The sequence below is a fragment of the Podarcis filfolensis genome (assembly GCF_964270895.1).
Source record: "Podarcis filfolensis genome assembly, chromosome: 1".
NCBI lineage: Eukaryota > Metazoa > Chordata > Lepidosauria > Squamata > Lacertidae > Podarcis > Podarcis filfolensis.
Window position 1 is genome coordinate 66,849,575 of NC_139604.1, and position 26,512 is coordinate 66,876,086.

The 26,512-nt window shown below is 42.7% G+C and overlaps 2 protein-coding genes and 1 long non-coding RNA gene across 4 annotated transcripts in view; 2 read left to right on the forward strand and 1 right to left on the reverse strand.

Moving 5' to 3' along the window:
- Positions 1-6,116, reverse strand: part of PDE3B (phosphodiesterase 3B) — a gene marked incomplete at its 5' end in the record, with an annotated part of 48,340 nt that extends 42,224 nt beyond the window's left edge. The window contains one exon of the mRNA XM_083589446.1: positions 5,115-6,116. Coding sequence (XP_083445572.1) covers positions 5,115-6,116 — 1,002 coding nt within the window. The remainder of the gene's footprint in view (positions 1-5,114) is intronic.
- Positions 1-26,228, forward strand: part of PSMA1 (proteasome 20S subunit alpha 1) — a 355,542-nt gene extending 329,314 nt beyond the window's left edge. The window contains exons 1-10 of one of the 2 annotated variants that reach the window (XM_083590382.1): positions 15,297-15,788; positions 17,648-17,692; positions 18,461-18,562; positions 19,596-19,699; positions 20,379-20,467; positions 21,301-21,371; positions 22,425-22,554; positions 23,473-23,552; positions 24,640-24,744; positions 25,896-26,228. In XM_083590382.1, coding sequence (XP_083446508.1) covers positions 15,459-15,788; positions 17,648-17,692; positions 18,461-18,562; positions 19,596-19,699; positions 20,379-20,467; positions 21,301-21,371; positions 22,425-22,554; positions 23,473-23,552; positions 24,640-24,744; positions 25,896-25,952 — 1,113 coding nt within the window. In that variant the 5' untranslated portion in view covers positions 15,297-15,458 and the 3' untranslated portion in view covers positions 25,953-26,228. Of the gene's footprint in view, positions 1-15,296; positions 15,789-17,646; positions 17,693-18,460; positions 18,563-19,595; positions 19,700-20,378; positions 20,468-21,300; positions 21,372-22,424; positions 22,555-23,472; positions 23,553-24,639; positions 24,745-25,895 lie in introns of those variants that run through there. The other variant, XM_083590383.1, reaches the window with a different exon arrangement.
- Positions 7,929-9,669, forward strand: LOC310751307. Its single transcript, XR_014542452.1, has 2 exons — positions 7,929-8,004; positions 8,705-9,669. It is a non-coding gene; the product is annotated as an uncharacterized lncRNA (long non-coding RNA).
- Positions 26,229-26,512: the final 284 nt, after the last annotated feature.

The window sequence follows — 26,512 nt, forward strand, 5'->3', positions numbered from 1 at the left end:
TTCCCCACTTTTCTGTATTGACAAGTGTTAGGTGCCCCTTAGCAGCCATGGGGAGGTGATGATTGCAGGGTCCAGGTCAGTTCAGGAGGTCCTTCAGGTATTATGGTCCTGAGCTATTTAAGGCTTTATAGGTCAAAACTAGCACTTTGAATTGGGCTCCAAAACTAATTGGCAGCCAGTGCAGTTGAGCCAGGATTGGTGCAATACGCTCAAACAGTCTTGCTCCAGGGAACAACCTGGCGCTGAATTCTGCACCAGCTGAAATACATTGAAGTTATCTAATCTGGAGGTTACCAGAGCATAGATGACAGAAGTTAGGCTATCCCTGTCAAGACAGCAGCACAGTGAGGCCCCACCAAGCTGAAGCTAATGGAAGGCACTCCTTGCCAACGAGGCCACTTGCACCTCAAGAGAAAGCGAAGAATCCAGAAGTGCCTCCAAGCTATGTACCTGCTCCTTCAGAGGAAGTGTAACCCCATCGAGCAGGCCACTCTACTCTAGGGAACCACCCACTAATAGTGCCTCAATCTTATCTGGATTGAGCTTCAGTTTGTTGGCTCTCACTCAATCCATTACTGAGGCAAAACAATATAAAAGAGAAGTAGAGCTGGGTATCATCAGCATATTGCTCACAACATACTCCAAAACTCGGAATAACCCCACTCAGAGGTTTCATGTAGATATTAAACAGCACAGGAAATAAAAATGAGCCCTGATGAGCCCCACACTGAAGGCTCCACAGGGCTGAAGAACACTCCCCAAGCATCACCGTCTGGAAACGATAATCCAAGTAGAACCAGACCACTGCAAACCAGTGCCAAGCACCTCTAACTCAGGAAGCCACTCCAGAATGATGCCATGGTTAATGGTTTGGAAAGCTGCTGAGACATTGGGGACAATTAACAAGGACATGTTTCCCCTGTCTCTTCCCAAACAGAAGTCATCATACAAGGTGACCAAAGCAGCTTCTGTGCCAAAACTGGGCCTAAACCCTGATTGAAATGGATCTAGAAAATCAGTTTCTTTCAGAAGCACCTGGATCTGGTCAGTGACCACCCACTCAAGAACTTTCCCCAAGAAGGGGAGACTGGAATAATTACAGCAAATTACAAATGCTACATGTTCTTTTGATGTGAGAGAAGAAGCACAATTCATGAATGAGATGTGCTTCCTGTTTTGCCACGATTAGTGTGACATTAAAAAAGGAACTTGCACTGGGGAGATAAACAAGTAATTTCCTCATCTGAAACTTGCACACCTCTTCCATACAGGTTCCTTTCCAAACATTACACCATTTCTGTATCAGGGAAATGTACACGGTTGCTCTTACCACATCATGTATCTACAGTGGTACCTTGGTTCCAGAATGGCTTAGTTGTTGAACAAATCAGCTCCTGAATGCCGCAAACCCGGAAGTACTGTATTTTTCCATGTATAAGACGATGCTTTTTGCTAAAAAAAAAATTAGGCAAAAATTGGGTGTCATCTTATACATGGATAGTGAATGAAGAGGGGAGACGTGTGATTAATGGCAGCAGCAAGCAGGATATTGGCAGCAGCGATTGGGTCGGTGATTGGTGGCTGTGGCTGTGGTAACTGGGCAGGTGATTGGCAGCTGTGACGAGGCAGGTGATTGGCGGCTGCAACAAGTGGGTGAGTGTGCTGTTGGTGGTGGCAAGCGGGCAGACAATTGGTGGCTGCGGACAGATGTGCAATTGGTAGTGGCTGTGGCAAGCGATCAGCAGTGGCAGGCAGGCGGGGAGCGACTGGCAGAAGTGACCTCCCCCACCCTCCCAAAAAGCTAAACAACTTAATTTCTTAATTTCGGGTTTTAAAAAAATAAGGGTCGTCTTATACATGGAAAAATACGGTAAGTGTTCCGGTTTGCAAATGTTTTTCGGAAGCTGAACGTGCGACATGGCTTCCGCTTGAGTGCAGGAAGCTCCTGCAGCCAATCGGAATCTGCGCCTTGGTTTTTGAACGGTTTTGGGAGTCAAATGAGAACCAAGGTTCCACTGTAGTCTAATACGGCAAACAAATACTTTTTAGTGCAAGCTTCCAGTGTTCAAGAAACTTACAAATAATTTAATGGGCACATTCGTGCCCAAATTCGTGTATATAATATGTGTTTGTTTCCATCTTGTTTGATCTGTGCTTTGGAACTGGCACCACAGAATTACACCATAATAATGTACCAATTGTGCAATTTTAAAGTAAGTTTCTAGATCTAAAATTGTACTGAGGGACAGACTGACTTTCTTGCATTTCGACCACACTCCCTCAATGAAAGAATTTGATTTGTTTTGTGTTTTCTGAAAGTGAAATTTCAAGTGCTATATGTATGAAACAAATTATTTAAATGCTCAAATAAATTAACTCTTAGACAGCAGCTCCTTGCCCATTTATTTGACAGTAAGCCCCAATGAACTTAATGTGATTTATTCTGTGCAGATACGTACAGGATTAAACACACAGTGTACTGCTTAAAAAAATAGAATAATAATAATTTATTATTTATACCCCGCCCATCTGGCTGGGTTTCCCCAGCCGCTCTAGGTGGCTTCCAACCAAATATTAAAAACACAATACAGCATTAAACATTAAAAACTTCCCCAAACAGGGCTGCCTTCAGATTTCTTTTAAAAGTAAGATAGTTGTTTATTTCCTTTGACATCTGATGAGAGGGCGTTCCACAGGGCAGGCACCACTACTGAGAAGGCCCTATGCCTGGTTCCCTGTAACCTCACTTCTTGCAGTGAGGGAACAAACAGAAGGCCCTCAGGGCTGGACCTCAGTGTCCGGGCTGAATGATGGGAGTGGTATACAGGACCGAGGCCGTTTAGGGCTTTAAAGGTCAGCACCAACGCTTTAAATTATGCTCCGAAACGTACTCGGAGCCAATGCAGGTCTCTCAGGACCAGTGTTATATGGTCTCGGCTAGAAAGCTAGGAAGAGATATTTGCACCATTAAGATTGATCATATGTATATAATATAATATACTGTATTATTAAATGGATTTTTTAAACTTGCTTGAATCTCCCTGCAGAAAGAAGGGAGTGTACTTTAAAAAACTACATAAAATTAGTTTGGTACAAACTTCTGGCATAATAAGGCCATGATCTGAATACTAAGGTAATTGGCTACATTAAGAGTTACTAACTGATATACAACACCTATTAACTCCTTTTGAGCAATATGAATTGGCTTTTTAATGTTTAAAGAAAAAAGCTAAAGAAAAAGGTGTGGAAATTAAAATATTCATGTTCCTCTATTTGCAATGTTTTACGCTAAAAAAGCCCTATATACAAAGGGCATTTACTATTATTTATACCGTATACATTACATTATTTACTCTATTTATTACTAGGCTACTTCAAACATCTGACTACAAAACTATTTCTGAAGGCCTACTAATAATCCTATGCTCTATAACAAAGATGATACTTTCAGTTAATTTCTACTTTATTTAAAATAAAAATGCAATGTAAATTTCCTTTATCATAGTAAATATGAACAAAAAGTTTTAGAAAACTAAGCAATAAATCTTAGACTGTGTTCAAGAACAGCTTGCTGGAGACACACAGAACTTAAGATTTTAATCAAAAAATACAATCACATTACAATAAAACAAACTAAGCAGCCATACAGTACATTTCTAAGTTCCAGCATATCCATATGCTTTTTCACTTCACACAAAACCTCAGTACTGTATAGAAAAGCTTGGTGTCTGAGAACTAGACTGCCCAACCATATATTGTATATGTTTACTCAGAAACCAGTCCTACTGATTTCAATAGGGCTTACTCCCACTACTGTATTTGTGCATAGAATTGCAGCCTTAGGATACACATTAATAATAAGTTTCTTGATGCAACATAAGGTGGAGCCAGTTCAATAGAAACTCCTCAAATGCTTTCTTAATTTGTTACTGGCCAATTTTTGTGTGATAGTCAATTTTTCCAGTTAGGAGGAAATCCCATACTAGCTGTCAGCTCTAAAGTTTTTCCAGTATCTGACTATTTCTATTTGGTGTATTCACTTTGCTGACGCAAGATAATGTATTATGCACAAGGTAAATTACAGAAGAATAGAAAAAAATGTGCCCACTAAAAATCCCTTCAAGCACAATTCCTGCTGACAAAGATGGCTTGATTCAATCACACATACACACTACATATGCCAGTTGTTTCCTATGACAGTACAGCCAGTAAATGCTTTGTCTCACTTCAGAGCTGAATTTCAGCTTTTCATACAACAAATGCTACTAGCTTAACATACTGAAACCCTATTCTCTAATGTTGATACAGGATTCGCAGTATTCTTTCCTCAGCCTTGTTTCTTGGCACCACATGAAACCGTTATTAGTCCTCTATGTTTTCAAAGCATAACAGGTTGCCTCTCAAATTCTGTTAAAATGCTCCTTTGTTTTTTTAGCAAGTGAAGCTTGCCCAGTTTGCTGGATTTCAATGGATCAAATGATAAGCAATGCTGCACGAAAAACTGTGAACAAACATCCTCTTCACTGGCAAAAGAATTCTGTTTGCATGTTCACACTTTCCCCCATCCTTCTCCATGGCACTACCTGGCTAATTCCAAAAGCTCCATGGTTGCGTGGAAATTCAGTCTGGAAATTCATACTAACTTTGCAACTGAAAAGTCTTTCTTGCTGTAGAAGTTACTGACCCAAAATACATCACTTCACCATTTTTGCTGTCCTGTTACAAAGTCCTAATAAGGTTTCATTTTTATGTTCCTATGTAACTGAGCATGGAGCATGCAAGTTTTCAAAAGGGGTAGAATATCAGGAAGCAGAACAAATAGTCATGTAGCACCTCAAAAGCCAATAATATCAGAGCATACAAGACTCTTGTTGTTTTTTCTTCAGCAGCTCCCTCTCTGGAAGTTTATACCAGGAGACTAGAGTTCTAAGTACAGACCAAATCGGAATGTTCAGTTTCACCCCGGATTTAAGATAAACCCAAAGCATCAAAATTAGTGGCCTGAGCGCCTAGCAAGCAAACTGCGATCTTCTTTCTCCAGCGTCCCTGGCTGAGGCCAAAGTTTTCTGTAAGAGAAAAGTTACCCTTCACCTCCCTGCCGGAGGAAGGCTTACCTGTTCTCTGGAAATGCAAGGCAACGAGGGTCTCCTGAACATTTTGCAGCTCCCATAGTAACTGGTGGACGTCTCCCCCAAAGACACGCAGCTGGATCTCCTCCGGGGTCGGATCACGGGCACTTTTTCCTCTGCTGCGCCGCTCGGCGACTTGGGGTAAGGAGACTGGCGGTGGTCGTGCGGCGGCGGCTGGGGCTCCCGCCCGGGCGAGCAACAGCAGCAGGAGGCGAAGGCGCAGCGCGGTCCGCCCAGCAGCGCCAGCAGGCACCCCGCCACTCCGACGGCGCCGGACAGCAGGGGCCTAAGGGCCGGGGCCAGAGAGCCCAGGCTGGAGAGCGACAGCAGCCACACGAGGGCGGAGAAAGCCAGGAGCAGGAGTCTCCTGCGGTGCCCGAGGCTGCGCTGCGCGAGGGTCAGCCCGGCCACTGTGCTCAGCGTGGCCAGCAGCCGGCCCGCCAGCACCTGCAGTTGGGCCGTCGGGGGGTCGGGGGCCGCCTCCTCTCGGCAGGGGAAGAGCAGCGCCGCCAAGTCCCCCGCTTGGCAGCACAGCGGCAGCGCCAGGAGCCACCGGGGGCCGCCGGGCTCGTCCCGGGCCAGGTAGCAGGTGAGGAAGAAGAAAGCGCAGGCGAGGGTGAAGAGCGGGCTCAGGCACTGGCCCAGTCCCGCCAGCGGCAACAGCAGCGCCCCCGGAGCCGCGGCCGCCGCCTTCCTCTCGCCCTCGCTCCAGGCGAGCCAGCACGAGAGCAGCAGCGCCGCCGAAGCGGCAGCCAGGGCGCCCAGCCCCACGGAGAGGGAGCCCCGCGGGCAAGCGGCCCGGAGCAGCGAGACAGAGGCGAGCGGCGGGCTCTGCGGCAGCGGGTTGGCGTGGCCCTTCACGTAGCCGTTCCTCAGGCTGGGCTCCGCGCCGGCCGGGGCAGAAGGAGGCGGGCTGGCAAGTTTGTTGTTATGCCTGTGAGGAGCGAGGGGGGAGCAGGAGGGGGAGGCTTCTTTCTCTTCCCTCATGGTGGTCGCGCGGGAAAAGCTGGGAGGCCGTCAGCTTCTCTTCCCTCCCGGCTTTGCCTCGCTCATCTTCGTCGAAAGAAAGGCACGCGGAGCGAGGCGGCGGCGGCGAGCGGAGCCCAAACGGCGGCGACGGCAGAGGCTGAGAGTCCGGACTCGGAGCATGGTGGGTAAAAGGGGGGAGGAGGGAGAGAGAGAGAGGGAAAGGTAAAAGTATCTCTTTCTCCCTCGCTCGCTGCGCTCCCTCAGAGGGAACTCGCGGTCGCCTCCCAGAGCTCAACGGCTGCAACGGTCCGTTCGCGCGCGCTTCCACGCTCTGAGAAATAACGACTTTCAGGAGGGTCCGGTGTGGCGAACGAAGTTTTGCCCCGCCGCCTCATGAAGTCACGTGGCAGTAGGCGCCGAAAGCACCGACGAAGTAGAAAATCCTCCACGCGCCCCCCCGCCCCCCCCCAGGACAATTGGATCCTAACGGTCGGAGGTGGAGGGCGGCGGGAGGCCGAACAGCGCACGAACTCGGACCATATCGGCAGTAAAGCTGCAGTTCTCGCCCTGCTTACTGGGGAGTAAGCCCCGCTGATTTCCGTAGGACTGGCTTCTGGGTAGCAGGGCCAGCATGAGGCAAAGTGAGGCCACCGCAGGTTCCACGGGAACAGCAGACCCAGGAGGGAATGGCAGGAGCTGCCCTCTGGGGTCTCCTGGTCTATCTGCACCCACCTGGCATGGTTCAGAATGGGACCCTTCTCCCTCCCTGCCCCATGACAGCCTTTGATTCCCTTTCAACTGACTGGTGGGGTTGATATGATTTTCCACCTTGGTTCCTGATGTAGATCTTCACTCAAACCCCTTCTTTCCTGGTCTGGTGGGCGGTGGGCACCATTCTGTGGTTCATCTCAGATGCCAAAAAGATTTGGGCTGGCCGTGCTGAGTAGAAATGGATAGGCATGTGCAGTTCATCCCACTGAGTTCAGTGGGGCATAGATCCAGGGTAAATGAGTACAGAATTGCAGTTCAAATGTCAGGGATGTAACACTTTTCGTCTCAAACCTTCACATTGGATGCTTCTCTGTTTCACCTTTCTTTTTTAACATGCAACTTTTATTAGCTTAATATTTTTGTCTCTTAAAGTGTTGGCAGTGGAACAAATAGAAGTTCTTACTATGAAAAACAATTGATTAAAATGGATTTTAGATTAGGCCCCCATTAAAACAGCATTTTAGACACAGCCGGTAAAAGGTCATTTTCACCATTTCATTCCATCTTCAGGTCTAATCTAAAGCCCAATAAATTATCAGGATTCAAGAATGGGTAGGGCTATGCAACAAGTCTAGGGGTCATTCACCATAAAAATAATTTCCATCTAATTGTAATGATACATGCACCTTACACGTTCCATATGTTATCCTCCCATTTTATGGATTCTGCGCTTTCCCTTGTAGGAAATTAGTGCTGTGCATTTCACAGCGCTGTGCAATCCCCCTGCACAAGAACCACCAGGTGGGCCTTATCCATTCAGCTTAAGACTTAGACAAGTTGGTATGTGAGGAGGTGTTTTTTTTTAAGGTTTGGGGGTCCCTGGCCATTCATGACTTTAAGCAGAAATGTAAGCTCCTTGAATTGGGCCTAGAAAAATAATTGTTAACCAGTGTAATCATTTTGGAATGGGAATTGTGTGTTCAGACTGCTCCTCAATAGCACTGTGGCTGCCATATTTTGCATTAGTCTGTTTTTCAGGATCAGCACCAAGAACAAGCCCTCAAATGCTGTTACAAAGGGGATCGGCTTCCTGATGAGGACAGTGAAAGATATATGAATGATGGTGACACACACCCTCTCTCCAATCTGTGCTGATGCTGGATTGAGTACCCTTGGGTGCAAAGCTGGGTCAAAGGTAAATCACCCAGGTCTCTGCAAGTCATACCAGGCTGGTCCTTTATTGATGTTTTCTTCAGGACTAACCCGGTATTTATCAACAACACTGTCAGAGAACGAGTAACTAACATGGCTACTCCATATCTGTGAGCTGGGGATCAGCTGACACTGGATAATGGCTTTATAATAGCTAGCAGAGGCAGATTTAGGGCAGCGTGACTGGTTACTCCACAAAGGGGCGCCTTCCCTTCTTCCCAAAGCTCTGGACTTTAGGAAGAAGGTGTGAGGGCTCCTAGAGTCTTCTTCCCTCCTTCCCAAAGCCTTGTTAGCACTTGACCAACTTTGGGAAGGAGGTGTCAGGGCTCTATGACCTGCCAGAGCCTCACGACTCCTTCCCAAAGACCTGCAGGTCCCTTATATGCATTGGCAGGGGGCAGGTGTTACATTTTGGCCTTGCACAGGGCGCCATATTACTAAGGTAAACTCCAGTAGCTAGAAGATTACTAAGGTCAACCCTTTTTTACAAGATCTGAATAGTTTCTCCCCAGACCATATCTGCCCATACTCACAGAGATTATAGCTCCTTGTTCCACCCAGCTACTTCCCTTCCCTAGGCACATAAACCAACATGTTCTAAAGATGGGGACTCAAAAGACCATTATCTTAATGCTCTTAATGATATTCCCAATTTGAACAAGATGTTATTTTCACTTCTGCAGGTAAATTGACCCTACCAGGGAGCTCAGCTACACTACCTTCTCACAAAGACAAAAATGAGACAATGTTAAAAACAAAAACACCCTCAATATCCACCTAGCAACAAATTTTGCAGTTCCACCCCTATGGGTATAAAATACAAACTACAAACATTTTAGTAGCACAACTCATCTTCTCTCATGCTGTAGCTGTAAAATACAGCCTATGTGCCATTTAACAGCAGTGTTAAAAGTTGAAATACATAGATTTTTTGGGTTTTTATGAAGTTCAATGACAGTATTCCTAAAGAACATAAACAGTGCATAAAAAGTGCCTATATTTCTCTGTCTGCAAAATAATTCTTCCCCCAAACTGCCCATGCTTAAAACTTGATTCTGTTGATACACACCCCATTTGTAAAGCAACCCAGAATTCCTGCAATTTTAGCATCCAAGGTCTGCCAAAGCATAGACATAACTCTTCTATTTGGTGTCCATAGTATACTGCAAGAAATCCTCTCCTAAACTCACCTCTGTGTGTCAATTTGAGACTGGACACAGTGCCATTATCCCAGTTACGAAAACAATCCTGATCATTTGGTGTCAGTCACCCAAGTCACACATCTAGCTGGCACTCATGATATTCAGCTGAAAATGTCTCCAGAATCAACAGCCATACAAGGTTTCAGGAAGGGCACTGTGCCAATCTCTTTATGTAAACTGCCTGGTACACCTAGTACCCAGGCAGCCATGGTGAAACACATAGAATATAACTGTTTGAAGGCACAAAATCTTTTCGAACCCCTCCTACAAATGCCCATTCCAGAGAGGACACTCTGGCCCCCTTTCCATTTGTAAAGGTAGCTCAGAATATCTTGCTCCTGGACTATCTTTGAGTGGCCACTATTGGGAAATGTTAGTTTTGATTTATATAACCATTCAATGCTTAATCTCAGCCGGGGGGGGGGGGCCCTCGAGCAGCATTCAGACAGTCCTGGGAAATAGGTGACATGGTGTGGGGGGTTATTTCATACTTATCTGCTTTCCATTTTATAACCCCACTTCTTCCACCAGCTCTATATTCACTTTGGGTGAGAATGATAATCCAAGGCTGCAAATTTAGATGGTGGTGCCTTCAGGCCATTAGCTTTTATGTATATACAAAAGCCATCAGACAAGTGGTTCTCACCTTACTCTGAATTTTCTGCAACCCCCCCCCCTTTATCTCTAGCCCTTGCCTGAAGATAGCATGAATCCCAAGGGGATTATTCTTACAAGGTGGCCTTTTATTTACACACACACACACACACACACACTAAACTACCTTTTAAAAGGAACTCTCTCAAAACTTTAATCTAGTCAAAACTGTTAAAAACAAGTCAATAGTTACAAACAGTAGGAACTAATATATTGAACCAGTACAATCTTCATTACAATACATGGCAGGAAAATAATGTTCTTAAGGTTGAAGAAAGAACAATGAGAAGACTATGAACACCTCCCAAGTAACAGGATTCCACGACTGATGGACCACTGCTAAAAAGATTGTGGATATATTGTATTGCCTATTTTTTCATCTTTTTAATAGCTTAATGTATATATTTCTATATGTCTTAGCCCATCCTGAACATTTGGGGTGGAATAGGCTTGAAATGTAAGTAAAAATTGAATAATGTTTGCATTATATATATTATTATTTCACCACTTTTATATACTGCTTGATTGTAAAGTGTTTCACAAAAAGAGTAAGACAATAAAACTATAAAACTGACAGAATATGCATGTGCATTCAACTGTCTAATGGTATTTGATCACCCAGGAGATTGCAGCTGCAGAGATAAGAAAAGAAGAGTCATTGCATTGTCAGGAGAGGTCACTTCCTGGTTCTCATGGAGAAGCCGTTTTCAACAGAGCCCATCAATGGAAGCGCGCAGTTGTATTGAGGAAGCATCAGGTGTTAAAATTTTGTATCCCTAACAATTTTGCGCCCAGGGCAACTGCCCCTGTGAGCCCACCCTGCCACGCTACACCACTGCTTCCAACTCTACAATTATTTGATTCTATGAAATTGTATATCATCTATGAGCTATGAATGGTGACTTACCGAAGGCTCAGTACTGTAACACTATTTCTGTTGCAGGTCTGGGACTACAAATGCAGAGGAATTGTCAATCACTAGTATTCCCCACTAGTGGGGTCTGGTTGCCTTGAGGGGTCTCAAGTTCTACAGGACTGTTGTAGTCATTTTACCATTGCCTACATGTAACCAATGTTCCATGGACATAGACAAAAATCAAATACACTGTTTTCAGAAATGTCTTTACACCAGTGAAATCTCTAATAATGTAGGCATCATGCATTATGTACTGTCTGAAGTCAGGAATCTGTCAAAACAATTGCAGAGGAAGGATGTTTCATTGCCAGAAGCTGTCTCGCTGTTGTCAAGGCAGGATCATATTTCTGCTTCCAAAGCAGATGGTCTTGGAGCAGAGGTGACTAAGATGGCGCTGCCAAAGAAAATGTTTGCTGTACATAATGTTGAATTGAATTAACACAAAGCGGTTGCAGCCAATGCATTATTCGGCAGGTTGGCAAACTGTAAATAAATGTGAACGATGTCAACAGGACTCCCAAAACTAAAATTCACTCTGAAAAATATTATGAAATACAATAACTTGGCTGGGTATATTGTACCAAAGTCATTTCCTATATTGTAAATCAGAAGTTAAGTAGTACCACAGACTTCATACATCTACAGCTATCATCTTATGCATATAGCTGTTTCTTATCAATGGCAGATACATTTTAATCATCATCCAAACAGTCTCCCAGGTGCCTTCTCCAGTGTTTTAAAATGTCATTCTTTAGTGGATGATGGTATACAAAAATTCAGAACTGTAGCCAGATAAGCTAGGATGATTAAATTTTCTATACTTAACATTTTATCTACAATTATATTTGCTGGGCAACATGAGAGTGGGGAGAGGGCTGTTGCACTCATGCCATGCTTGCGTGCATCCCATAGGCATCTGAGAACAGGATGCTGAACTAGATAGCCCTTTAATCTGATCCAATGCAGCTTGTTTTAAATTCCCAAGGCAGATAAGAAAAACACTGACTTTACTGCAGTCTTTGTAAAAATGTTTTTTTCATGGCCCATGCTCTTCTTCTATTTGCACTACACCTTGGCTTGGATCCTACAAACATTTCTGCTTACCATTTTCATTTATTTGAAGTGCATTGATGTGTTTCAGAGAACTGCTACAAGGAACTGAGCTATGCATACTCCACTGTAGAAGCATAACTGAAATATCGATGGGCCTCATAAATCTATATCTTGGGAAGAAAAATAGAATTATTGATCATGATCCAGGCATGCTTCCATGCTAAAAACGTATTTTGTGCATGTAGTTCCATAAGAGCCTGCTGAATGAGGCCAATGGCCCATCTAGTCCAGCATCCTGTTCTCACAGTGGCCAACCAGAAGCTGCTGGGAAACCACAAGCAGAATTTAAGTACAAGACCTTTATCTAGCTATCTGAGCTAGATTTGCAAAATGAGCTTCGAAAAGCTGCTCTGCTCCCATTCCTTTCACAGCAACATGATCTGAAGAAATCAGGTGAGGTTTTTCACAGCAGGGTGGTTGCTAAATTAAAATCGGCAACACTTTTTCTGAGCATTAGTTCAATTTTCATAATAGGCAGATGTTTCAAAGTGAAAACCAATACCATAATTATACAAAAAACACCAAAATGAAGCCATAAGATAGTTTGAGAAATGCTTATTGGTATTTCAGTAATAAGTATATTCTTGGAAACAATATAAAGTTCTAAGAAATGGCTTTTCACATTTCATGCAATGGCAAGTTTTCAACTTACTGTAGAGTAAAATCTAGATGTATTAAATCATTTGGGTTTTTTGAATGTGACATACTGTGCATACTTTATCATTATGTAAGTTTAACCACAACCTTTTCAGTTTGTTTTTGTAAATTAGCCCAATCCTATGCATGTTTTTATTGATGGGTCTTGAATCTGAACCTGTTTTCTTCTGAGTTTAAGACAAAGTAAAAGCATATTATTGCTTCCATCAGTGCAGTCATATTCCTGTTTACCTAGCAGAAAGACCCATTGAGTTCAAGAAGGCTTAAGGTAAGAATGTATAGGATTGCCCCCTAACTCCCTTTTCCCTTGAAAAAGGTTGCAATCCTATACATATCTAGATATAAGCATCACTGAACCCAGTGGGCCTTCTGCTGCAAGGCTACAGCCTAGATTAATTGATTTCACTGGGACTTATTTCCAAGTTAAACCACAGAGGGTTGGGCTTTATAGTTCTGATCACCTGATGCTGACAAGCCTGTTCAGGTCTAATGCGTATTGTGATAAATCACAGAAGGACTCCAAGGCAGAGGGGGAGAGAGATCTTGGCAGCAATAACATTTTAAAAGTAAAAAAGGACTTTAATGTTATTTGACTTTTTAAATGGTTGCTAAAGAACAACATGAAAAGAACATTATTTACATTTTGATCTTTGCAAAGGTCAAATGTTCTATTACAGAGTTACCAAATGAAAAGAGCTGAGGAAACAAATTTAAGAATGAAAGCAACTCTTTGTTTCACAGCAGCTAGACCATCTGCTGGGCTTCCTTAGATGGCTTTTGGTACAGAGGATGCAGTTTGGGTGGTTGCTGCTTGACAACTAAAGAGAAAAATGGATGAGTAAACACAACTGGCAAACAAGATATGAAAGACAGAAAAGATTATTTGCTGAACAAGGCTGCCAACTCTGAGATTGAATATACAAAGGCATAATGAAAATAATAGATTAAATAAATAGCAATTGAAGCAGTAGTTCCCATCTAGTCATATAGTAGGGAATTACAAGGGTAAAAAGACACAAGCCTCACATATAGCAAAAGAGACTCCAGACAAATTTGTATTAATGATAAGTTTCCATATCAGAACTTTTCTTTTGCGTTGGCAGTCAAAATATATTGTAAACCGCCTTATGATCCTCAGCTGAAGGGAAGTATGGGAATTTAATAAATAAACAAAACAAATAAATAATTTAATAAATAAACAAAACAAATATGGCAATGAGCTAATAATATCCTTGATCACAACAGCCAAAAATGTAGCAAAAATGTAACAAAAATGCTTATACTTAGGGACATAGCTTATGACAACTAGGGTCTGTTACTATTCTGTGAAGATGAGCAAGAATAATACTTGTGCAGAAGAGAGGATTTCAGCAAGTGTAACTTGCATAACAAGGTACCTTTTCTACTCAGACTATTTAATAGGGCAGGAATCCTGTCCTCTTTCAACAGGTCTCCTACCCTGAAGTGATGAGATAGTACCTTTCAAACGTGAGAGCACAGAAAAAAAGAATGATGTGCCCATTCTTCCTCATACCCCCAAAAGAGTGACTGTGCTACGGCAAAAAGGAAGGATATAACAGATGTATGTATCTTTCTTCACAAGAAGACCTTGAGAAGGGTGCGCAGACAGGAGGTAGGAATGAGGGATGTGCACACATCCCAGGGCCCATATTTTCTCTCATTAGATATGATTCAGACTGTTATTGGTAAGATAGTAGTAGTAGAAAAATCCTGATGTCCAGGTGTAAAAATGTTGTTGGGTGAATTTTGGTGAATCAGGATGTAACAATCATCAATCCTTACAGATGATCAACACAGACCAATAGCATGATTTATTCACTACACTGGCATACTACTTAGAATGAGGCATGTGCAACTTCTTTCTGGGAAGTTACTTCAGTGTAGCAACAGAAGGGGTAACTGAGATGCATACAGCAGAATTAAAGTATGATGTCCTGTATGTGACCTTGATGTAATTTCAGTGCCAGGCAAAGGCCTCGATATTTTCCCTGGGCTGCTTAAGCTTCTGTAAATTGCTTTGACTTGAACTTGTTGCCCCTTCTCATTTGTTTGGGCCCCACCCATCAACAGAGTGCACTTGCCTTCCTGCAAGGTTGGCCTAATGCAGGTACCCCCAAACTCGGCCCTCCAGATGTTTTGGGACTACAATTCCCAACATCCCTGACCATTGGTGCTGTTAGCTAGGGATGATGGGAGTTGTAGTCCCAAAACATCTAGAGGGCCACGTTTGGGGGTGCCTGGCCTAATGCCTTGCTCTGGACTCTCTGTGCTGCCAAGAGTGCCACCTGATTGCCTCTATAATTCCACAGCTTTTTATGTATACCAGTCTTTACCAACCTGGTGCCCTCCAGACATTTTGGATTACAATTCCCACCAACTCGCCCAGTTGTGTCAATCTAGGTTGCAGTCCCACACTAATTTACCTGGGACTAAATCTCATTAAGGGATGAGCGGGTGGCGCTGTGGGTTAAACCACAGAGCCTAGGACTTGCCGATCATAAGGTCGGTGGTTCAAATCCCCGCGAGTCCCTGCTCCTGCCAACCTAGCAGTTCAAAAGCACATCAAAGTGCAAGTAGATAAATAGGTACCGCTCCGGTGGAAAGGTAAACGGCGTTTCTGTGCGCTGCTCTGGTTCGCCAGAAGCGGCTTAGTCATGCTGGCCACATGACCCGGAAGCTGTACGCCGGCTCCCTCGACCAATAAAGCGAGTTGAGCGCCGCAACCCCAGAGTCGGTCACGACTGGATCTAACAGTCAGGGGTCCCTTTACCTTTACTAAATCTCATTAAATTCAAGGGGACTTACTTTTGAGGAGACTCATATAGTACTGCATTGTTAGTATTTTAAAAGGGGGGAAACAACAATAGCTAAAGGATGGGGCAGGTCCCTATTATTATTATTACGTATACTTTCATTAAATGTGTATACCGCCCTGCATCCGAAGATCTCAGGTCGGCTCACAGCGCGAAGCGGCGAGTACCCAGTGCGCACGCGCCGACCTTCCGCCGTTCCAGAGGGAGGAGCCGTCCTGGCGAGGCGCCTTTGGATCGGGGGTTTAGCGATCGGCTGCGATTCCTCGCCAGAGACGGAAGGAAGTCCCGAAGCCCGCACTCGACGCTCGCCGAGCTATCGATCTCCTTTTTTTCCAAAGCCACCCTCGCCGGTGCAGCCGCTCGTGGTGGTGTTCGGGAAGTAGCCGACATGGTGAGACGGGTGGGGATCGGGAGCCGGCGGGTGGGAGGGAGGGAGAGCCAGAAGGAGCCCGGGGAGAGATCGCGGGGAGGCTGCGTCTCCCTCGTCCGAGTACGTGGGTGAGTCAGCACATCGGAGTGGTGGTTGTGTCTGGGCCCAGGTTGTGCCTCTTCTCCTGCTGCCTTCAGGAGCCTGAAGCCTCCCAGCGCTGCCTCCGCAACTCTTTGGCTGATCCCTCCGCTTTCTCCCTAAATCAAACTTTCCTGCGATCCCAAATCTTATTTTCGCGCCTCTAAGTCCCTTCCGCAAGAAAGGGGCAGCAGCAGCATCAATCCCTCCCGCACCGTTTGTTCAGATTTTTTTTTCCATAAAAGAAGAAGATAATCCACCTTTCTCTAAAATGCAGGGACTATTATGGCTTCCCCAACGCCTCAACCCGATAATAATCTCAAATTCTCTCCTCCTTAACCGAAAGCGAAACTCCTTTCTCATCCCTTCGAAATCGCAGGCTTGTCAGGCAAGATAAAATGTCTGACAAGAAACTGTTTGCCGTCCAGTTTTTCTCTATAACCTCCAGAGGAAGCATATGTCCAGTTTGCACAAAGAGCGAATCATTCACCATTGCTCAATGATGCAGCATTTTATTCTGCTTCATGACTCCATTGTTTTCCTCTGACTTTGAGGTGGCGGGGGAGGACTTTTCTCAGGGTGAAAGTTGAGCAGGTATGTGGCTGTATCAAATATCATAGAGCCCCGGTGGTGCCAGTCTCCAGTTTTACTTCTTCCGGGTATTCTATGAGCAAGAGACATGTACTTCGGCATGATTTCTTGAATTAATATAGGCCTTCATGTAGCCCTCACACGCACCTTCATATTATCAAATTTTAATCTGCAAATTTCTTGTTTAGAACACATCTTAGAATTTTCTTGATCCCCACTAAAATAGCAGAAAAGTGTTCTGTTAAAACTTCATTCAAGTAGGAGTTTTGAATTTTGTTTAAAAAGTGTTTCAATGTCTTGTAGACCCTGAATGCAGCCCTTCAAAGAGAAGTGAAACCATTTGATTCAACATGGCTAGTGTGGGGCAGTTAATGCTGTAGAAAGCTGTTATTCTGCAGTTGTCTAGTAGTGTGTTGATTCATCCTCTGATCAGCTGAAAAAGGCATGATGCTGCTCTTATTGTAATCTAAAGCAAAACTTACCTTGATTTTAAGGAAGCAGGATTGTAGTGTTAGACTTCAGTATTTATGTCAGACTTGTTTCTGTGCAACATGTTCAGGATTGGGTTGCTGATGACGAATAATTTTTTTAAAGCTCCTCTCCTTAAAAATGTTCTTTCTTACCCCTAATCCATGATAACATGATTAGGCCATGTGCCTATGCTACTTACTGCACTGTTTGCAATAACTTTGAGTAATTCTAATCTCTTCCTTTCCCATACCTTACCTTACTTCTCCCTTCCTCCCTATGCCTAGCTTTGCATTCTGAGCTTCTTAGCAAACCTTAATAATTGTGAAGTGCCACATTTAAACAAACAAACCTTTTTCAGTCTTATCTTGAAATTAAAATTTGTCCCTGCCTGTATATTTTTGTGGCTACTGGCTGTACCATCACTGCCCTAGGTAATATGTCTTTGAACAGTTTCTGGGCATCACAAGTGGGCAGAGTGCTGTTGCACTCAGGTGTTGCATGTGTGCTTCCCGTAGATATCAGGTTGGCCACCGTGAGAACAGGATGCTACAGTAGATGGGCCTTTGGCCTGAACCAACAGGGCTGTTCTTATGTCTTACTTTAAAATGATTTAAAGCATAATGTACCTTTGTAGCTGATAATGCTACTCATGTTAATAGATTCTATTTTGTGCACTTTAGTTTCGCAACCAGTATGACAATGATGTCACCGTTTGGAGCCCTCAGGTATTATTATTATTATTATTATTATTATTATTATTATTATTATTTTGTTTTATTTTATTATTTTTCTCAACTCATTGCAGTGATTTGTACCTAACTTTAATAGCCAAAGGAATATGCTAGTAAACAGTTTTCCATATGAATTTGATTGATTGCCATTGTTTGCCATTGTGGAAAGTTCAATCTTTTTTTTTAAAGGGAAAGTTGTAGGAACTAGTGTGTACACAGTTATGCCAATTCTTGTTTTGTGTGTATGCATGTGCTGTTTGTGAATGAACAACAGAGATCCTTGCCAAATGGATGGTAATTCTTCAGGTATTTTATGTTTAACTTGGTGTGAAAAGTATTTAGGGTTGCTTGGTCAGAACATAATTGTATCAATGTGCCAAACACTGTCTTGTGAAGCCATTAACTCCACTTGAACATAAAAAGGCATTTGTTATATTCCATTGGTTGGTAAACTATGGAATTACAAAAGGCATATATATATATTTGGAATGAAATATATCTGGCAGCCCAAAGTAAAAAGACGAAGGAAGGTTTGGTGCTGGGAGAGAATGCACATACAAGCCAAGTTGCAGCGCTTAACTATGTTAGTTCAGAAGTTCCTTGTTACTGTAACTTGGTGTGTATTTTCTCTCTATCTCTTTCACCTTCCCAGTTGCAATGGTGCCAGAAGGTTGCTTATTGGAGTATGCAATATGATCAATGTACTTCTGGAGTCAGCACATTTTAAAAGAGGAACATTTTAATCTGTGTTTTCTTCTTTAGGGGCGAATTCACCAAATTGAATATGCAATGGAGGCTGTGAAGCAAGGCTCTGCAACTGTTGGACTAAAATCAAAGAACCATGCTGTTCTAGTTGCTTTAAAGGTAAACATTAGGGTAAAGCTTGTAATTAATCCCTCACCCTCTTTAAAATCAGAAGAGGATGCATGCAATTCTTTCCTACTATAATAATATGTCAGTGGTAAGAGGGACTATTGTATAGGGCAAGTATCTCTGGAAGTGTGGGTTTGAATCCCACCGCTGCCAAGCATCCTTGTAACTGGTAGAGCTCAGTTGGTAGAGCAAGAGACTCTTAATTTCATGGTCGTGGGTTTGAGCCCCACGTTGGGGAAAAGATTCCTGCATTGCAGAGGGTTGGACTAGATGACTCTTGTGGTCCTGTCCAACTCTACAATGCTATGATTCTATAATATATCTGAACTCCTCTATTATACAATTGTAAGCCTAACTACCATGAAGTAAAGTACTGCATTCTAAATGCTCTGGAAATAATAGAACATAATGGTGCTTTTTCCTTTCTAAATACATTACCCGCCATTAATCATTGCTGAGCTGCTGCCAGATAGACAGTACAAGCAGCGATGGTTTTAGGCGTGTCTGATATGTGCACGACTGCGCCAAACCTGGAAGTGATTAGAAAACGTCACAAAAGTGGGGCGGGGGCAGAATGGTATGTTTGCAGACTTTTTCAGTCATGCTTCAAATATACATGATTTCACTAAAATGTGCTGTGCCTCACAATGTAACCCCAACATAAATGGGGAGTTGCCTATACTGAGCTACCTAGAAGAGTGGTTCCCAGTTGGCGAAGTACTGCAGATCCCGTTTTTCAAAAGCCAAGCCATGGACCCACTACTTTTGAAAATTTTGATATGTCTATGGTAATTTTTGTTATGTGAATGGTGCAACAGACCCCCTGGGTGGGTTATGCAGACCTGGGGTCCGTGGACCACCAATTGGGAACCACTGGTCTGGACCAATCATCTGGCAGTGTACCGCATCTTCATGTGTTCATAAGAAGGGATGGATAAAAGACTCTCCACTCAGTTGTTACTATAACCATACTTGTCATTGTCAAAATGTTTGTGTGACTCACCACTATTTTTTCTGTGTTTAGAGGGCACAGTCTGAGCTGGCAGCTCATCAGAAAAAAATCTTATATGTTGACAACCATATCGGTATTTCAATTGCTGGTCTTACTGCTGATGCAAGACTTCTATGGTAATTTTGCAAATTGGTTTATTTCATATATAGGGCACAGAGATAAAATTACACATATTTTAGTGCATTTCAAATATTTATATGCCTCCTTTTAAGAGTACATAAAATTGCATATAAACCCCAGTGGTACCATTGACTGGAATTAAAGCAAATTTATAAACACATTGTCTGGGATTCAGCTAAGAGGTAGCCAGTATTGTGAGGGTGCAGGGGAAGGGGCTGAAATGGGCAGAACAGTGACTTGCCAGGCAATGTTGTGCATGTCTACTCAGAAGTAAGTGCCATTGAGTTCAGTGGTGTTTGTTCCCAAGTAAGTGAATATAGGATTGCAGCCTGAATAAACACTATTTCTTATTATTCATTGCTTTTCACATGCAGAAGAATGTCCCAAAGTGATTTGCAGCATAACTAACATTAAAACCTCGTATAAAACACAATGGCCAAACACACTCTGTCCAGTAACTTCTTGGAGAGGTGAGATTTGAGCACTGCTTGCTGCTGTGACCCCCAAGCAATATAATTGTAGCTGAACGGCTTGCCTAAGCTGATGCCCTCTAGATGGGGCTACTGCAGGGCACTCCAGTAATCATAACAAGGATCAAAGCTACACCTAGAATGAAACCTGTGCATCACAAGCCATCTACTGGTGTATTTTTGTTTCTCTCTTTGAATCTTGCAGCAATTTCATGCGCCAGGAGTGTCTGGATTCTAGATTTGTATTTGACAGACCTCTTCCAGTGTCTCGACTAGTATCTCTGATTGGAAGCAGTATCCTTTTTTTGTGATTGTTATCGTGAGACGCTCATAGTTGTCAAGATTATGCTCTGCTCTTGACCAATGTTCTTACTACTTCAATAAGTGTATTGATCAATGTATTGACTTGTGTAAGAACTAAACTAGTGCAGGTCATTGAAGACCTTTTGCTTTAATATTAAAGGTGCTGGATCCACTGATCCCTGGAAAATTTCAGCCACAGATGGTAGTGGTAAAAACCAAATGATAAAGTTGAAGAGTTGTATTCAACAGTGTTACTCAGCTGATGGTAAGGCTTCTATCACCAAAACTGGGAGGGAAGTAATTTTCTGCAGCTCCAGCCCACCCATAACCCCCAAATTCTGCTCTAGAGGATTGGGAGGTCCTCCAGAGCAGATGAGGGAGGGAGAATATATCTGAAAATTGATTATCTTCTGCTATCAGAGGTCTTAATATCCACTGAGTGACACCCTTGAGTATAACTCGGAATGTTTGATTGGTTCTGCACGTTCATGTTACTTGAGCAGTAAGTGATAACTTGTGTGTAGTTGCCACAATGAATCAGGTGCATATAACTTGAATGTTTGTGTTGAGTATTCACAGGCATTTGGTTTAGTGGGGGGCTTCTCTGCTCAGCTGTTTTGTGGGCTGTGTTTAATTGAAATGTGTGTTGCTGATGGTTTTAATAGCTTTCATTTTAAATGCGATCTGCTTTTAGCATTACTTGTCTTTCTATTCTCTCTATTTATAAGCCTTAGGGCCCCCTTGAGGGTGGAAAAGTGGGATAGAAATGTTTTTATAACTGAAACGTACATGCCGTTTGAGACACATTCCTCAGCTTGTCCAAGAAACGCAGATACCAACACAACGGTATGGCAGAAGGCCATATGGTGTCGGACTTCTCATTGCAGGCTATGATGTAAGGCTGCTTTTCATACTTGTCTATCACATATTCCTTGGATGATGCATTATTCTAAAGTATAATGAGAGTTTTTTATGCTAGAAGAAGCATGATACTATATTAGCAACATGGCAGTAAACAGTGGGTTCTGTCCAAGGGCTGTCCTCCTGTGAGCACAAGACCTTTTGATCTAGTGGAGGTGTCCACTAATGGGAAGTGATTTTTGCTGATTGCCCCTCTCTCCCCCCCCCCCCCATTCTATACTGTCACAGGCCATAATCTCCAGAATACGTTTTGGGGGGATGGAGGAGGGGGAATAGGCAAAACCCACTTCTTCACCGCTTGTGGAATGCTCTCCCCCAGGAGGTTCACCTGGTGCCTTCATTATACACCTTTAGGCACCAGGTGAAAACGTTTCTCTTTAACCAGGTCTTTGGCCGGTTGACATTCAATGCCCTTTTAATTGTGTCGTGGAAGGGAGGATTATCGGTTTGCTTTTGTTCTTGTTTTTATTCTGCTTTTTATACAGTTGTACCTTGGACCCCAAACGCCTCGGTGCTTAGACGTTTTGGTTCCTGAACACCACAAACCTGGAAGTGAGTGCTTCGGTTTGTGAACGTTCTTTGGAACCCGAACGTCCGACGGGGCTTCTGAACGCTTTGGTTTTTGAACATTTTGGAAGTCAAACAGACTTCCGGAACAGATTCCGTTCGACTTCCAAGGTATGACTGTATTGTAATTTTATGTTGTGAACCACCCTGTGATCTACAGGTATAGGGTGGTATACAAATTTATTTAAGAATAAGAATAAGAAGAGTCCACTGCTGCAGTAACAATACAAGGAGAATCACTTGTATTTCATCCTATATGCAAGGCATGAAACATATGGTATAGTATTAGCACCATATTATTTTAGGCCTTTGGTCAGGAAACCTGAAAATTGAAAATTGTATATGTACCCATATATGTTAATTACAGATTTTATATGTTGCATTCTTTTGAAATAAAATAGAATGGAAATATCTTTATGCTATTTCATGGTAAATAAATAATGTCCCTTTGTTTTACTAGGATATGGGTCCCCATATCTTCCAGACCTGTCCTTCTGCAAATTATTTTGACTGCAAAGCAATGTCCATTGGAGCTAGGTCCCAGTCAGCTCGAACTTACTTGGAGCGACACATGACCGAATTTGCTGACTGTAAGTGTTTGGTCTCCTCTATCTGATTTGTAGTACAGTGGTACCTTGGGTTATATACGCTTCAGGTTACATGCGCTTCAGGTTACAGACTCCGCTAACCCAGAAATAGTACCTCGGGTTAAGAACTTTGCTTCAGGATGAGAACAGAAATTGTGCTCCGGTGGCACGGCAGCAGTAGGAGGTCCCATTAGCTAAAGTGGTGCTTCAGGTTAAGAACAGTTTCAGGTTAAGAACAGACCTACAGAACAAATTAAGTACTTAACCCGAGGTACCACTCTACAGTCAAACCTAGGCTCCCAAATGCCTCCGTTATTGTACATTTTGGCTCCTGAACACCAAAAACCCGGAAGTGTTTCAGTTTTTGAACGTTTTTCAGAAGCTGAAGGTCCAATGCGGCTTCTGCTTGAGTGCAGGAAGCTCCTGCAGCCAATCAGAAGCCGCGCCTCTGTTGTTGAACATTTCGGAAGCCGAACGGGCTTCTGGAATGGATATAGTCCGACAACCGAGGTTTGACTGTATGATGTTTTGCACATATTGCTCTCCCCCTTTCTCATGTACATGTTGTGTTCCTGGTTTATTGCTGAGCAGACTGACTGGTAATCACAGGCATGGGGAGGGAGACATGCTTTGAAACTTCTCCTTCCTTGCCGGAGAAATATAGTGGTACCTCCGGTTGCGAACAGGATCCGTTCTGGAGGTGCAGCCACATCCTGAGTAATTCACAACTGGAGGGCTGCTTCTGCACATGCATGCAGCACATAGAGCGCTTCTGCGCATGCGCACGTGACAAAACCCGGAAAAATACTTCAGGTTTGCCACATTTGCATCCTGAAGATTACGTATCCAGAGGGATACGTAAGCGGAGGTACGACTGTACTGATCTTCTGAACTGGTCATAACTGAAAACATATTTTACAGGTAATCTGAATGAGCTAGTTAAGCATGGTCTGCGTGCCTTGAGAGAGACTCTTCCTGCAGAACAGGATCTGACTACTAAGGCAAGTGCTGGAACCTTTTTTTATTTGTGGTCTAGCAAAGCACAGTACAGAAGGGGGATCAATCCTATCATTTGTGTAAGTGGAAGCCAAAATTCACAACTGAAGAGTTGTATGTAGTGAAGATTATTCAGGTAAAAAGATACAAAATAACCCTTTTACCAGTGCACCCAGAACTCCTGAACTGTATCATTAGCTTAAGCAACTCTGCTACATTTGAACAGCACTTGCATGCATCACTTTTATACATGTTTGTGCAAACACTGGAAATGTGCTTACCTACTTATAAATAGCAGGTGATAGCCAAGTAAGTCATTTGCCAGTGATTCAAGTGGATCTGCTCTGAATATGGCTAATATTGGATACTGACCAGCACTAGCAAGGAGACACTTGTATGCATAATAACACTAGTTCTGATTATCTGGATAGCTTGAATAACAGCAGGTCTATGTGAAATTCTGGGGTTTGGGGCCAAAGTAATAAAGGCAATGTTTGAGCTGCTGCAGGAATTCTTGGATGAGCAGGTTTTTCTGGACCTATTCCAGTCAAATACATACGTATGTGATCAAAGGCTTATGTATACTGGGGACTGTCCTGTATGTACCTGCCACTTTTGTATCTACTCCATGGCGGTGTTCCATATCCTGTCATTTTACTGATTTGTGAGGCCACAAGGGTACAGGACTGCTCCTTCATAGCAATTCATACATTGTGAGATGCTTTGCCATCTAAGGTGCACCTTGTTTCACCTATGCTGGCTTGTCATCATGATTAAAATCAGGCACCCCCAAACTCGGCCCTCTAGATGTTTTGGGACTACAACTCCCACCATCCCTGGCTAACACGACCAGTGGTCAGGGATGATGGGAATTGTAGTCCCAAAACAGCTGGAGGGCTGAGTATGGGGATGCCTGATTAAAATGAACAGGAGATGTTGCTTGGTGTCTATCATGGAGGTGGCTAATCTTTTGCTTTAATGTTGGGAAAGAATGGTCTAAATCCTCCTGACTTCCCTTTGAACAGATGTACATAATCTGTGCTGCAGAAAGACAGTGGCGCCTTGCTTAGTTTTACAATTATCATTTAACAGAATGTTTCCATTGGGATTGTTGGTAAAGACATGGAGTTCACTATTTATGATGATGATGATGTAGCACCATTCCTAGAAGGACTTGAAGAAAGACCCCAGAGAAAGGTACGCAAATTTAATACAACACATTGAATTTACTTATACAGTAACATTTTGTAAAATACCTGATTTTAGTGTTCTATAAGCTATGGTTTTGCTACTACTATTTTCTTTTATCTCAAAAGGTTTTTGGGGCTACCCACCCCACCCCACCTCAATTGTAATGAACCTCTCCACATTCTGCAATCTTCCGCTGAGGCATTTCTCTAGTTTCCCTGTCTTTGAAGGAGTAGCGATTGGAGAGAGGACCTTTCGGGGTTGTGAAACCCCTTCTGTGGAAAGCTGTCCCCAGTGTAGTTCTCTTGAGATCTGCTTTTTGTCCTTTTGGCACTAGAAAAAGGCATTATTTTAAATTAACAAGCCTGGTCCAATATTTAACCTCTGGAGAAATGAGACTCCTATACTTTGCTAACGTTTAACTGTCTTAATTGTCCTAATTATATTAGTAATTATTAATAGGTAAATATTTTATTGGTCCTGCAGGAGACATCTGCTAATGAAAGGCAACAACTTTTGCTGATTTCTCCTCCCCATCTACCACCCCAGCAGCCCTCAAAATCTGTTCTGAACAGATTCTAACTCTCTAGAATACATTTTCTGACGGATGCAGGAGGGGGAATCAACAAAAATAGCCCCTTCAGATGCCATGGCACTAAAGATAAGCTGGATATCACAAAGTATTTTTAAGGAAGTTGTCCTGTAAATGGGGACAATGAGAGGACACTTAATAGGCTCCAGTATGAAATTATTTCGTACAACCCTTATTGGGTTTTTCAGTCACAGAATCATGTTTATCGAAAAAGTTTTTTATGTTGGACACTCTTATCTATATTGGAACTTCAGAACCATTTTTTAAATAAGAGGAACAAATTACAGCTAAAGCAGGCATGTATAGTATGGCTGCTGTCAGGCTTGGGAACTAAAGTTGCAAAGATTTGATTAAAAAAGATATATCATGGCCTAATTTGATTTTGATTCTATGCAATTATTTAGTGCAGAATTGTGGAATATTGAAAATCAGAATTGACTTGGCCTCTAAAATTAAATATTGGTGGGGTTTTATATTTGTAAGATTTTGTTCTATAATTTGCTACCAGTGACACTTAAAACTGACATAATTTTAATTATATTTAATATTTTTATTTTACCTTTTCCAGACTGCTCAACCTGCTGAAGAAACTGCAGAAAAGGCTGAAGAACCAATGGAGCACTAATCATTGTGCATGCACTTCAGACACAGGAATGCCAGAGCATGCATTTGTATTCTGTTAACATAACTCTGAGATAAATGCATATTGTAGTGATACATTCTATGGAGTTGGTCTACAAAAATGTATTGCCAAAAATCCTAAACTGGCAGCAAAGAATTAATAACTGACCACTGCTCTTGAGATGTCATTTTCTAGAAACTATGGAATATTGTTTTATATGAAAAAGCTTGTTTTCCTGTCATAAAGGCATTGATTAAATAAACCTGTTTCTTGAAACAACTTGCTCTGGTTTTTATTTTTTAATTCATTAAATCAGGAAAAGCAAAATCATTATCACTGCTTCTTGAGGGAGAAAGTTCCATAGTTCAACTATGCACTGTGTGAAGAAGTACTTTCTTTTCTCCAACATTCAGTTTCATTGGATGGCCCTGAGTTCTAGTGTTATGAGGCAGGGAAGTACTTTTTTCTATCCTCTGTCTACATGCCTGAGACCTGCGGGTATAGGGCGGTATATAAAATCAATAAATAATAATAATAATAATAATAATAATAATAATAATAAT